Raw genomic sequence first — 13,493 nt, 5'->3', positions numbered from 1 at the left:
GCGACTTTGTCGGTGGAGGCATAAAAAGTTACCTCACTCCTCCCTGTGCATGCGTGGTCGAGACAAATTCAGAGCCAAAGTACTGCAAAACTACAGGTTCCTTTTCTGATTCACGTTCTGATTCGTGTTCAAAATATAACATTCAATTGAAATTAATTTGTTTCTTGATCATAAACTGAAATTTGTAGACAGGACAGACAGGCAGAAGTGAATCTTTTGCTGAATACCACTTTTCGCTTCGCGTGCGAGGAGTAATAATCACTTTTCACAATATGCACACACATTTCATCAATTGCATATAAAGAGTCCATGTCAAATTTGAACCACTGTCTTACAAAGTTGCTATTTATAAAACAATATTCAAAATTCTACATGAAGGTCGTAATATGCTTTAATGGATTTTCAAGTTGTAACTTGATGCGCTCCGTCTGCACCCACATATTTGAATGACCTTTAGATGTAATACATATTCACTACTAAATGGTAACGTTTTTTTTCATGTAGTCATGTGATCCACAGTTGAAAATAGTTATCAGATTCAGTAATTCACAGTTTCTGAAATTAAACTTTTGCTTCATTTACTATCATGATCATTGGGGTAAGTAACCAGTCGCTTAATAGGAGCACATTGTTCGGACAATAATGGAATTACTATTATTTTATTTTTTTGTGTACAACATTGAAGCTCGTGTAAGAGCTAACATTAATCACAAAAAGACAAACTGACACATCAAACATAAGATAAAGGGAGTGAGAGACAAGATGGGGGGAGAGAGAGGGAAGCACACATGTACAACATTTAAGAGCAGGGACATCAGGAGATCTGTGGGAGGGAGAGGGCTTGGGGGGAGGAGGCACGGGAAGGGGGGGGGGGGCGATGAGGGGGGTCGGAGAGTTATAAAACACATGGACACTGCAAGGACTTCCAGGAAAGAAGTCGGAATTTCCAAAAAGTGGAATCTGGGGTGAATTAACGTGGGTAGAAAAGATCAAGGTTTTGGATGGGGGAAGATAAGAGATGGTGGTGAACAGCTGTTTTAAAGACCTGGAGGGAGGAGTGGGATTGAATAGAGTGAGGGAGATTGTTCCAGAGGCGGGAGAAAAGAGGAATGAAAAAGTGAAGGTGAATAGAGTCTTGATTTTGGCAGTTTAACCATAAGAGGGTTGCTGGCAGATCTTGTGCGACCTGTAGGAATATTTGGCGGACAGAGCACAGACAGAGCTGGTGGAGCTGGGCCGGAGAGGAGTCGGTAGAAGACAGAAAGACCACCAACCTGCCTTGCATATTTTGAAAAGACCTCTGATTTGTTACATTGCATATTTTGAAATAATTTGCCTGAATGACCAGAAGTAATTCACATGACCAAAATAGCTTAACATGGGGAAATGTTGCCATCACAAAACATCATTATCGAACCTTGAAATTGGCATCGATCACATTGATGATCAATGGTATTTGGCGGAGGCGCTATTCCACATCAAATCACACAAAGAAAAAATACCCGAGGCCTTCTATTTTGAAGGAAACTTGGTGAAATTGTCCGGCCTAATGGAAACGGAATCATGCGAACCGTCAGCTTTGCAGGTGTCGTGGTTTTCGAGTTGCGGCTTGACAATATCCACAGGTACACATACCCAAGCCTAAATGCCGAAAAACAATTGCTCTGGTTAACGTATGTAGACATGAAATTGGCAGAATGTGAAGCTCTTCAAAATTCACCTTTGTTAAAAAATTTCTCATTATTTTTTTTTTACGATCAACTGGAGAATAATAAAGAACCCTTTTAACATGATATGCAATGTGATGGGGTTCAGAAATACATTTTCATATCCAAGATCACATTGCATAACCTTTGACCTTGAATTACTGTGAGTAGGTCTTTTAAGTGGCATTTTTCAGATTGGTGATGGTTTTTCCAATCTGTTCTTTGTACCGTTTCCAAATTTGAGAATCTGCTCATTCAGTGTGATTGAAAGCAATGAGCCATATAAGACAGCATGTCGCCCTAAAAATGTACAATAATGGGAGACTGGGAGAGAGACTAAAATTAGAAAATTTAGAAAGCTGAAATGAAGAAAAGAATGAAGTTTATTTGTTAATTCCAAAGTTTACGGTATTTGCTTGCTATGTCGGTGTATAATTGCATATTTTAAAAAGTTTATAATTAGATGAAAGCTGTTAAAGAAAACCAATTGAATGTAACCGAACAATTTAAATTCTATCAAAACAATTTGTTTTTTCAGAACAAACAAATAAACACTTTCAATGTTGCACAAGATATACCACAATGCACTGCATTTTAAGATGGCGGCACCCAGGGCACTGTCACTATAAGCGAGCAGGAATGAACCATGGGAGTTTTTAAACCAGTTCCCTAATTAACGCACATCACCATATCCCATACCTGAGTCCTCTTTGTCCCCTTAAGAGCGAACGGATATTATGCAAACGTGAAGATTTGGGAATGTGTGTGACCACAGATATTCTCCTCCGAATGGCAAAAAAGTGACGTCTTTATCCAAGAAGAGAAAAATAGACAGAAATGAAATCGTGCAATTCCAGAAAAATGGAGAATTCATATTTTTTTGTGGAAGTGAATGGAAAACCCACTTGTTTGACCTGAACACCACACTCAAGATCGCCACAGCCCAGTCGCTTGCTCCAAATGTAGTGTCTCAAACCAACAGGTATCAGGTATCAGGAAGCAACAGCAGCAGTAACCAAAGTACCAATGGATATTTTATACTTGAATTATTACCTCTGCCACCGAAGGTGGACCGAGGTCTGTTGTGTCTGTCCGTTTGTGAGCAGTGTATCTCAAAAAGTTGTGGACGGATTCGGACGAAATTTGGTGGGCAGGTTAGATGTGTTACGGGGACAAATTGATTAGATTTCGATGAAGATCCGGATGCGGATGCGGATCCATATACGAGAATGTTGAAAGTAATTTTTCACCACTAGCAACGGTACCCGCCCTATGGGCGGGGCTTCAATTGGGAAGCCCAAATGAAAAGGCAAAATATCAGAAATTGAAGGCTTTTTTTATTTTAAACGATTCATATAAACATCCGTTGAATCATATCACACACAAATCATCAAAATCTAAACAGTACGTGGCGCCATTTTGAAAAAAAGATTGAATTCTGCAAAACGGAAGCGGCCGCTACACGTCTTTCTCAGTCGCACGTTTATGTGTGAAGAGTGCGCGCCGAATCTGTAACACGGAAGCGGCCGCTACACCTGCTTCTCAGTCGCTTTGCACACGCTGCCATGTTACTTCGGAGCCGCACGTTTGTATAGGAAGAGTTCATCAGGAGTCGATCTACTCTCTCCTGGTACGTAGAATAAACAGTATTTGTAGAATTTCAACAAAAGCCACATCTTTGTTCATATTGGTAAATATTAATCCATCATGTTTGGAAAAACTGGAAAATTGGAAAAGTTGGAAAAACAATATAGCCTATTTTACTCCCAGGGTCCCAGGAATACCCACCCAAAATATCGTTGCGATCGGTTGAGACGTTTTTGCGGTACCTTCGAACGGACGGACGGACATTTGGTGAATTATAGCATGATTAAGAGATGGGGCAAAAAGGGATGAAATTGAATGACGTCTGATCAAACCCGACATGTAAAATGAGTTTGACATCCCTGGACTGGAGTGATTTCGTGGCTAGTTAGACTATAAAAAGCGACTGAAGGAGACAGGACTTTATACATTAGTAAGGAGGCAATAACAAGGGGAATTGATCGAGATGTTTAAGATAATGAAGGGTATACACATAATAAGTGCAGAAGAGAATTTCAGCAGAATGGACAGTAATAGGACCAGCGACCACAACCTGAGAGTAAAGAATAGAAGATTAAGGTAGGGGTATTTCACTCAGAGTAGTTATTACATCGAATACCTTTCGCTGGAGAGGTAGTGGCAACATAAACAGCGAATGGGTTGAAACAATTGAATTAGATAGTTACCAAGAAGCATTGGGGATATCGGGCTACAGGGACAATGGCAGGACTTGTAGGTAGCTGAGGTATATGTAGATGGCTGATTTTATACACTAGCGTGGACCGGCTCGCTTCGCTCACCTCACCACACGTCACTACAGAGGAACAGGATTGTTTTGACTGAGGATAATGACTGTACCTGAATTGTTGTGTCGTCATAACTTACACCCATCATAATACAAACATTTATTTTGCACAAATTTATTTGTAATATTGGTGATATTATTTATTTATAATTTATTTGGAATCAAATAAGGTCCAAGTGGTGCAAAGTTCTAAATGGTCATGGGTCCAATCTGGTCTGGTGGGTCTAAAGCGTCTTATTGGTATTTGTGGTCATCATGGTCTTTAATGGTTTTTGTGTCTTTGGGGTGTTTGGTTTTGGTGTTTGGGTGGTTTGAGGTCTTTGAGGGTCTGACATTCAAACAGTACATAATTAATAGATATATAGTCACAAGTCTTCACCACCTCACTGCCTCGCAGACCATGTTTTTCGGGTTTATATATATTTGAAGAAGAAGACGTTTGGGCCACAAAATATATACATACATACATACATAACCATATGTTTGCTCCATTAAAATAAGATGTGTACCAATTATGATGTTTGTGAGTGTCTCATCCAAAGGTTAATGTGCTGTTGGTGTCTATTCGTGCCCTTAACCCCCACCTCTTCCTTTTTCTCTCCAAAAAATAAAATAAAATAAAGATGTAAAAATACGATACGGTTAAAAAATCCTGGTGACATCCACGTTTCTGCCGGGTACTTCAACAACCTCCACCATCCCAAGCGAAATTAAGTAAATCAACTAGTACATTGTATTAATATAAATGGTCTGTTCCTGTGTCCATGCTCTTTGTATTTCCTTGCAATGTCTGTTATACATGTTTTTCTCTCTCATTACTCATTACAGATACATTTTTATCCTGTGCATGCAATGCAAAAAGTGGGGTTAAGCTATTGGTTCACTTTGCTAACGTCAAGAACTAACGTCATGTGTTAAATAAGGTGGTGTAAAAGATGCTGCGTCAACGGCGGCAAACTTCCGGAATTTTTTTTTCCCCTCCAACCTTTAAAATCTTTTTTTTACTTCAATTTAATTATATACTTGAACACTGTAGAACACAAATTGCCTTTCAGTCACTTTCAAAACCGTTCCGTTTAGCAGTATCTGGTCAAAATATTACGGTATTTTACATAATCACGACCAATCAAATTTGCCGCTCGCAGTCCCCGCAAATGTCCTCGTTTCTCAAGACAAATTGGGCTCATTTTACATTCCCCATTTACATTCATGGTAAAGATATAGTTTTCTACCTTTGTATCAAGGTCAGTGTTTATGAATAAGTCGTCCTGTTTATTTGTGCTGCTCAGGGACACCGTGTTGTGACCTATAGTATCTGTGACAGGGGAAGTTTTCTTGTGTCTTTGTCCTTCCCGTTGAATCAGGCGGGGGCTGGTCAAGAGAGGAGTCGAGAGGGGTCGGCATATCCAATATGAAACTAACAACCGGACAGTTTGGAAAGGGTTTATAATTTCCAAAAGGCACGTATATACAAGCCAAACTGTGTCAAAAATAGAAAACCTTATCGAAGCACATAAAATCCCTTACTCAGTCAACTTATCACAGATACACAAGTGCCACTCTCATTCCGTGAAAAGGAGATAAGTAATGAGACGGAGACGGAGACGGAGACGGAGACGGAGAGGGAGAGAGAGAGAGAGAGAGAGAGAGAGAGAGAGAGAGAGAGAGAGGGAGAGAGAGAGAGGGTGATGGGGTGTATAGGGTCGACCCCGATCCCAACCATACGTGAACCGACTGTTTTGCGTGTGCCCAAACAGGTAGGGGGGAGGGGTGGTTGGGGGTGGATTATGTGGGTGGTTGTGGAGCTGAAGAGGGTGAATGCAAGGGTATACAATGGAAGTGAGAGGTGCAAAAGTCAGCTAAGCCTGAAAAGAACAGTTGGCGCTTTGGCGATAGCTACGCATCCAAAATGAACGTGGCAGAGGTAGAAAAGGAAGAAAAAGTCTATGGGTCAGTGCGTTTGGGAACCACACCCAGGAGTTCTCGCTAGATCGGCCATTCTGCCTGAGGCTAATTCTTGTTCACTCTGGCTTTCCCTCCAGGCTCCAGTTTTCTCTCGGGCTCCAGCTGTATCTCCGGGCTCCAGCTTTCTTCTTTTCACAGCTTCCAGACACAAAGCCCTGTTCTGAACTTGAACCCTGACCCTTATAGCCAAAGATGTGTTTGCCTCCCTGTCCACATATCTCCTAATCTGATCGCTTTTCCATTGGTTGTCCATGTGATATGGCGAAGGTCATTGGTCGCCTTGAAGCTTAACAGCATGGTGGGGACAGAAGCCCAGTGACGGAACGGGCACCAAGACCTGGGCAACGTGGCGGGGGCCGGGGTTTCAGCCATGCAACAGCGCACACTCTGTCTTGCGTTGTTGTTGTTTCCTGCCCTTTCAGCCGTGCTGTGACGTGCGCTCAGTCCTGCACTGTTGTTTCCTGCCCTTTTGATGCCATTTCGATGACAAATTCAACAACCCCACATGGACAAAGTTGGCATTTGTGGTGTGGTGGTGTGTAAGGCATGTTGTAAAGTGTGTTGGATGTGTGGTAGAGATGGAGAGAGACAGACAGAGAGAACGAACCGCAATGGGGCCGATGCTTCTACAAAAATAACATGTTCCCCTCCCTACTGAAAGCAGGGAAGGCGGGAGTGGGGAAGTGGGGGTGGGGGCAGGGGGGTGAAGGGGAGGTGAGACTCGAGTCTCAAGTTAGCCAATCAATACACTATAAAATAATTAGACGAGGTTTGTTTTACGATGTAGCCTATAGGGCAAAGCCCTCCAGCACCGTGTTTGTCTGTCCATATGCACTATGTATGTATGTCCCTCACAAACGTACACCAATCAGAGTTGAGGATCTGGTCACATGACAGGGGTGATGTGATGTGATGTGATTACGTCTGTGATGTCATTACGGCATACGACGACTGAGTCCACACACCGCCATTTTGATTCCTATGCTGTTCAGGCCGAACATATCCTCGAACCTGTCATATATCACAATCGCCATACTCTACCTTTACGTTTTTCATTCAGTGTGAAACACAAACAATCCGATTGTTAAAATGATCATCAAATATCGAAAGCATATGTGTTACGGGTCTTCCAATGACACAGTACATAAAGGCCTTAGGCTTCATGCCTTCATGCCTCACCTTCAGGCCGCTTTGGACGAATTAGCCCGGTTTCTTCATGCAGGGAATAGTTTTCGTAATAAGAATACTAATAATGTTAATAATAACACAATAGCAAATATAATCGTAACACTGTAAGCCCTTTGTCATGATTGCAAGGTTAGTGGATTGAAGCGGTGTATGATTGGTTCATTGTTGACTCGAACCATATAGAATAAACCAATGTCTCAATGCAATCTCTTCACTTCCATGGTGACAAACAGCTTAGAGACTTGGAGTACTTTAAAAGAATTTAATACTTACATTATTTGCTAACTGGTATCTACACCCATGTCATACCATCCTTTTTTTTTTTTTTTTTTTTTTTTTTGTATACAAGATCGAGGCTCGTGAAAGAGCTAACATTAATCACACAAAAAGACAAACCGACACACAAAACACAAAAAACAAGGGGAGCGGCAGACAAGATGGGGAGAGAGGGGGAAGGACACAAACACAACATTTGAGAGCAGGGACATCGGGAGGACTTGGAGGGGAGGTGGGAGAGGAATAAAACATATGAACACTGCAAGGACTCTGGGGTGAATTACCGGGGGTAGAAAAGATCAAGGTTTTCGATGGGGGAAGATAAGAGATGGTGGTGAACAGCTGTTTTAAAGACCTGGAGGGAGGAGTGGGATTGAAAGGAGTGGGGGAGTTTGTTCCAGAGGCGGGAGAAAAGGGGAATGAAAGAGTGAAAGTGAGCAGAGAGCCTAGACTTTGGCAGTTTAACCACAAGAGGGTTGCAGGCAGATCTTGTGCGACCTGAAGGAATATTGGGGGGGACAGAGCACAGAGAGAGCTGGGGGAGCAAGGCCCGAGAGGAGTCGGTAGGAGACAAAGACCACCAACCTGCCTGCGGTGAGTGAGTGAAAGGCCCTCGGAGTTGACTACACATCGCAGGAGATTCCAATGATTCTGAAAGCTTTGGCCTCAACAGCGTGAAGCCGAGTAAGGTGTGAGGCAGGAGCACCAGCCCAGAGGGGGGAACAGTATTCCATTGAGCTGCGGATGAAAGCCTTGTATGTGGTGAGGAGCTCAGGTGTGCCAAGGAAGGACTTCGCACGACGGAGGATGCCCAGTCGGCGACTGGCTTTGGAGGCCAGCTTGGAAATGTAGTTTTCCCAAGAAAGATCATGGCAGATAGTGAGACCCAAAAGCTTGAGCGACAGAACTTCTTGGAGAGGATTGTTGAGAAAGTAGATGGGAGGGTTGTCCAGTCGGTCCTTTCGGAGAGACATTGTAAGAGTGTGAGATTTGTCAGGATTGAAAGACATGTTCCACTTGTTTGACCAGTCTGTGATTTTGTCCAGGTCTGCAGAGAGTGAGGAGGCTGCAGACTGCCGATCTGAGGGATGAGGAATGGAGCGGCAGATAGTGGAGTCATCAGCAAAGAGATAGAGAGGATTTTCCAGAGAGTCGGAGAGGTCATTGATGAAGACCAGAAATAGCACAGGGCCCAGAACACTACCTTGGGGAACTCCAGCCAGAACAGGAAGGGAAGATGAGAGAAATCCATTCAGGGCCACACGTTGCCTACGACCAGAGAGGAAATCCACAAGCCATGAGTGGAGATTTCCCTGAATACCATAGGAGGTGAGTTTGGTGAGCAGAGCTGGGTGCCAGACCGTATTGAAGGCACGTGATATGTCAAGTGAGACAGCTCTGATTTCCTGTTTGGCATTGAGGACCTCCATCCATTGTTGAGACAGCAGAAGCAACATGTCCAGAGTAGAATGACCTGGTCTGAATCCAAATTGATGATCAGAGATCAAGCCATTGGAGAAGAGGAAGGATTTGATATCTGAAGCAATGATGGATTCCATGACTTTGCTGATAATTGGGAGCAGGCTGATTGGTCTGTAGTTGCAAGGATCTGTTTTTGCACCTTTTTGTGTAAAGCGGTAATGTTTGCTGATTTCCAAGATGCTGGCAGATGACCTTGAGCAAAAGAGAGGGTGAAAAGAACAGAGAGAGGGTGAGATAGAGCGGCAGAGCAGGATTTTAGGACCCGAGGGCTGATGCCATCCCGAGGGCTCTTCAACTAAAATATCAAACAAGCCCGGCTACGCCACTGTTAGACTTTCGGTCTTGTTTTATTGTCCTTTGGTATGCGCTACCCTAGCCTGGTGTTGGCTTAGCGGTTAGGGTGCCGGCTTCGGATCCTAGGATCCTGGGTTTGAATCCCGGTTGATCGCTGAATGAATGCCAGGGGGGTTGACTCAGCCTGTCATCCTTCCGAGGTCGGCAAATTGAGTACCAGTTCACTGGTAATTCCCTGTGTGTTCTGTGTCGCAAGAGGCGACTAACACGATTGGCGGCAGGAAGGGCATCTGGCCGTAAAACATTGCTCCAAAAAAAAAAGGGGACCATGGTGCCCAAAAAAGGCCAACCCCTGCTCTGTGGGGAAAAATGGCCTCGAAAGGTGGTTCAGGTATGCACTACCCCTGGGGTCTCCGAAATCCTTTCCAATATTAATCCCACAGCCGATGCTATTTTGGTAATTATGTTGTAAATGCTCAGTTAATTTTTATTTATTATTATTATAATTTTTTATCATCTCATAATTAATTCCTTGACTGCAAAACAAAATCCACTGCAATCTGGAAAAATATCAACATAGAGCATTCATTAATCATATAAACCACTTGTAATTGCACAACACCTAAAAGCCAAAGGAATGTAATAACTTGCTTTGAAAATGTAATTTACAAGTTGTAATGGTTTTATTCCCACTTTGGTATCAATTTGTAAAAAAAACAAAAAAAACACAAGACAATGTGTATTACCTACTTTCTGTAAATGTATTCCCAGTTTACAGGCCATAGTTAGGTATTAGGGAAGTCAGAAACTGCAATTATTCAATATAATTTTGCCAGTGGGACCTAAAAAGTGCGGGATAGGCAACAGAATATAGCTTGGTGAAGAGTAGTCGTACTTTTAATCAAGTCATGGAATATCCTGCAATACTGGTAACTCCTAAAAACCATGAAAAATACCAACGATTTAACCAAACACTAACCTCCTGAGGTTCCAAGAAGTCTAGGTTCCATGGAGGCTGCCATGTGACCATGATATGTGCTTCGGCGGATATAGGGTCGACCGCGGACTTGCAGCGAGGGACCCTGACTCGGCTTGGAAACACGGGCGTCACGGGTACTTGTCCGGGAGCAGTGAGCTTGTCAGGTATTACCTGGCGCATGGTGGCCAAGAACGAAGCGATATCCACTCGTGTGTCCTGCGGATAGAAGCGGCAGAAGGCATTCGCACGTTTCAAAGGTTGCCGAATCACACCTGTCCGATTCGGCAAACTTACAAATTGTTGCATTAGCCGCCAAGCTCAGCACATCCGTGTGGCAAAGGTTTTCCGACTTGATCTCAGTGTAGCGTAAATTATGGATCAGAAAACAAAATCCCAAACTTTATCATTAATTAAGCCCTATTAGAAGTGCAACGTCATTAGGTGCTTAACTGGTGCATCTCATGAAGCTCTCACTGGCTTATTGGCTCCCATCAGCTATTTATATGGTGAGAGGCCGACAAGGAATGCTCTTTGTCATCGTTGATGCAGAAACCTCCCCTTTGGGAGAAGCGGTGCATGTTCCAGCGAGTATGCATTGTTCTCCAGCATATAGAGTGGGAGAAATTTGTTTGAAGTCACCACCCGCTGCATTGCTTCGGTAAAACTTTCGTTCACCAATACCGCTGCAATTTCCTTGGTGGATGAAGTCCTTTATGCCAACAACAAGAAGAAGCATGTATCCGTGGATGTTCTAGCATGTCAGGTTGTAGCACGAGTTATTCTGGTTTCAGAAAGGGGAATTGGAATGACTGTTACGACATCACCGGCTGTTGCAGAACAAGCCAAGTGGGCAAATATCATTGGAACAAGAATAACGGGGAATCGGCATTACAAATGTGAGCTTAAACAATCATACAGAGGATTAGAAACTATTGACGACATCCAAAAATGCATGAACAGCAGCTGCATCCTCAGGGGTTGAAGCTTTCGATTTCCTCCCAAGCGAAAGTTAATGCTCTGTTGGAACAGAACTTTCTCTTGATTACAATCCAGTTGGACGCTCCGTGAGCCACAGCCGGTGAGGTTAATAGCATGTGTGACTTCCACAGAAAGGCATTTAATTTGGAGAAAACTTACAATTTTAATGAACAAATGTAACAGAAATATGATTGGTTTTTAAATCTCACATTGTATTGTGAGCAAGGTAGATAGATGTATCAGTGGTTCACAAATAAACAAGAATCATCCATGATAAATTCTCAAACATGCTCGAGCATTAAACATTGGTAAAGGGAAAAACAACATAGCGATTCTACATACCTGTGTACCCGACTACATACCTACACTTCCCTGACAAGGGAAACATTTGCATAAACATTTCCCTATAAATTCACCCACTGATATGCAATTTTTGATGGGATTTGCCAGGCATCAGGAGGCATTGGTCTTCAGTTCTACAATGTTTGGTGAAAATAGGACTAGTAGTTCTAGCATTACAGGTGATGAAGGTTGTGCTCAAGTTTCATCAAAACCGTGGTGTAGTTTCAGAGAAGAAAGCAAATACCTATTTTGGGGTTGGGAGGTTGAGGGGATGGGGGGGGGGGGGGGGTGTCAAACCTGGACCCACTTTAATCCCCCATAGATCCCCACAGACCTTCATTTTTAGCTCACCTGGAACAAAGTTCAGGGGATCTTATGCAATGGCTTGTTGTCCGTCCGTCAGTCCGTAAACACTTGAAACTTCTTCTCCGAAACCGCTGATGGGATTGTGACTAATCTTGTCACAAATTATATTTATTGTGTTGTGACTAAAGTTTGTTCTTGGCATTAAAAAATATACATATTGGGGGGTAAGGGGGTCTACCCGGGGTCAAAGTGGATCTAGGTTTGACCCCCCCAAAATATGAATTTGCTTTTTCCTCTAAAACTACAAACAATATGTCGATGAAACTTCACTACAATCTTCTTCACCCGTGATGTACCAAGGATTGTTCCTGGCATTAAAAAAATCTGCCCCTTTGGGGGTCTACCCCCAGAATAGGTATTTTTTTGTTGTTGTTTAAAGTCTTATGATTATGTTTGTGTGATTCTACATGCTGCCCTGTCTTCTAGCAACCATTGAAATTGGTTTAAAATACCTTTAGTCAGTGTAGTATACTGTTTATTCTACCAGGTGAGCACCAGGGGTATGCACCTATGTTTTTTTTTTAATGGTGAGAACCAAACTTAGTACATTACGGGTGAAGAAGATTGTGGTCAAATTTCATCGAAATTATGTGTGTGTGTGTAGTTTCAGAGAAGATCCGAGTGTTTACATACTGACTGCTAATACCTCACCTGAACTATGTTCCAGGTGAGCTTAAAAAAAAAACCAGGGGGATAATGTAATCGGCTCTGTCTGTCTGGCCATAAGGTCACGTGGTACGGAAACATCTTGGAAAAACCTAAAAACTTTGCACCTCGATATCTCTGAAACCGCTCTATGGAGAAAATGAAAACCTGTCTCATTGTCAAGTACATTCTCCTCATGGGAAACAATATATATTCATGATGATGTCAGCGGTGCCTTCATTGTGACATCATACTTAGACAAGTAAAACGCTTGATCCGATCATTTTGAAATTTCTTGACCATGATCTGCATAAAAATTATATGGGAGAATCTAATTGATGACGTCATTGGTCAAGTGTTTTGGCAGCCATATTGGATTGAACATAAATCTACATCATGCATAAGCCACACAAACACAGCAGCTAATAAAAACCCGACAAAATACACCACACAAACACGTCTTGGCGAGGGTTTGCAATCTCCGATTGATCTTTCTTGTTTACCTTGTATTTAATCTACCCTGTATTTAAACTGGAAATGATGAGATTTCATTACCCTACAAGATTACTTTCTCCAATATTTTCATTCTTGCTTTCGCTTCCTGCATTTCTTGTCAAGCTCCATTTTTGTTTCCTAAGCTATAGCTTCCTTCATGTCATTGCAACACTCTAGCCCAAACACAAAGCAAGAAGTATTTTCTTTACGGGGAGGGTTAGGTATGACAGGATGATGCAGAGGTAGCAAGTTTACCTTAGAGATGGTGAGTCTTGGTTTCATGCCGGAACCACTTTAAAATGTAGGACTGGTGCATTGCACGGTGGATGTTGCATCACTAAATGCCAGATGGAGAATGAGCCAGGTGCCCTTCTGCTGGCATTAGTTT

General features: G+C 42.6%; 1 protein-coding gene across 4 annotated transcripts in view; it reads right to left on the bottom strand.

The window, feature by feature from the left end:
• The window catches only part of POMGNT2 (protein O-linked mannose N-acetylglucosaminyltransferase 2 (beta 1,4-)), a 146,802-nt gene that overhangs the window by 7,069 nt on the left and 126,240 nt on the right, over nucleotides 1-13,493 (bottom strand). For all 4 annotated transcript variants that reach the window (XM_068107087.2, XM_068107090.2, XM_068107089.2 and 1 more), the window contains one exon: nucleotides 10,280-10,495. In XM_068107087.2, coding sequence (XP_067963188.1) covers nucleotides 10,280-10,495 — 216 coding nt within the window. The remainder of the gene's footprint in view (nucleotides 1-10,279; nucleotides 10,496-13,493) is intronic.

The sequence above is a fragment of the Myxine glutinosa genome, chromosome 2 (assembly GCF_964187855.1).
Source record: "Myxine glutinosa chromosome 2, kmMyxGlut1.1, whole genome shotgun sequence".
In the NCBI taxonomy this organism is placed as follows: Eukaryota; Metazoa; Chordata; class Myxini; order Myxiniformes; family Myxinidae; genus Myxine; species Myxine glutinosa.
The sequence above is the reverse complement of the archived record's forward strand: the minus strand, read 5'-3'. Positions and strand labels throughout refer to the sequence as shown.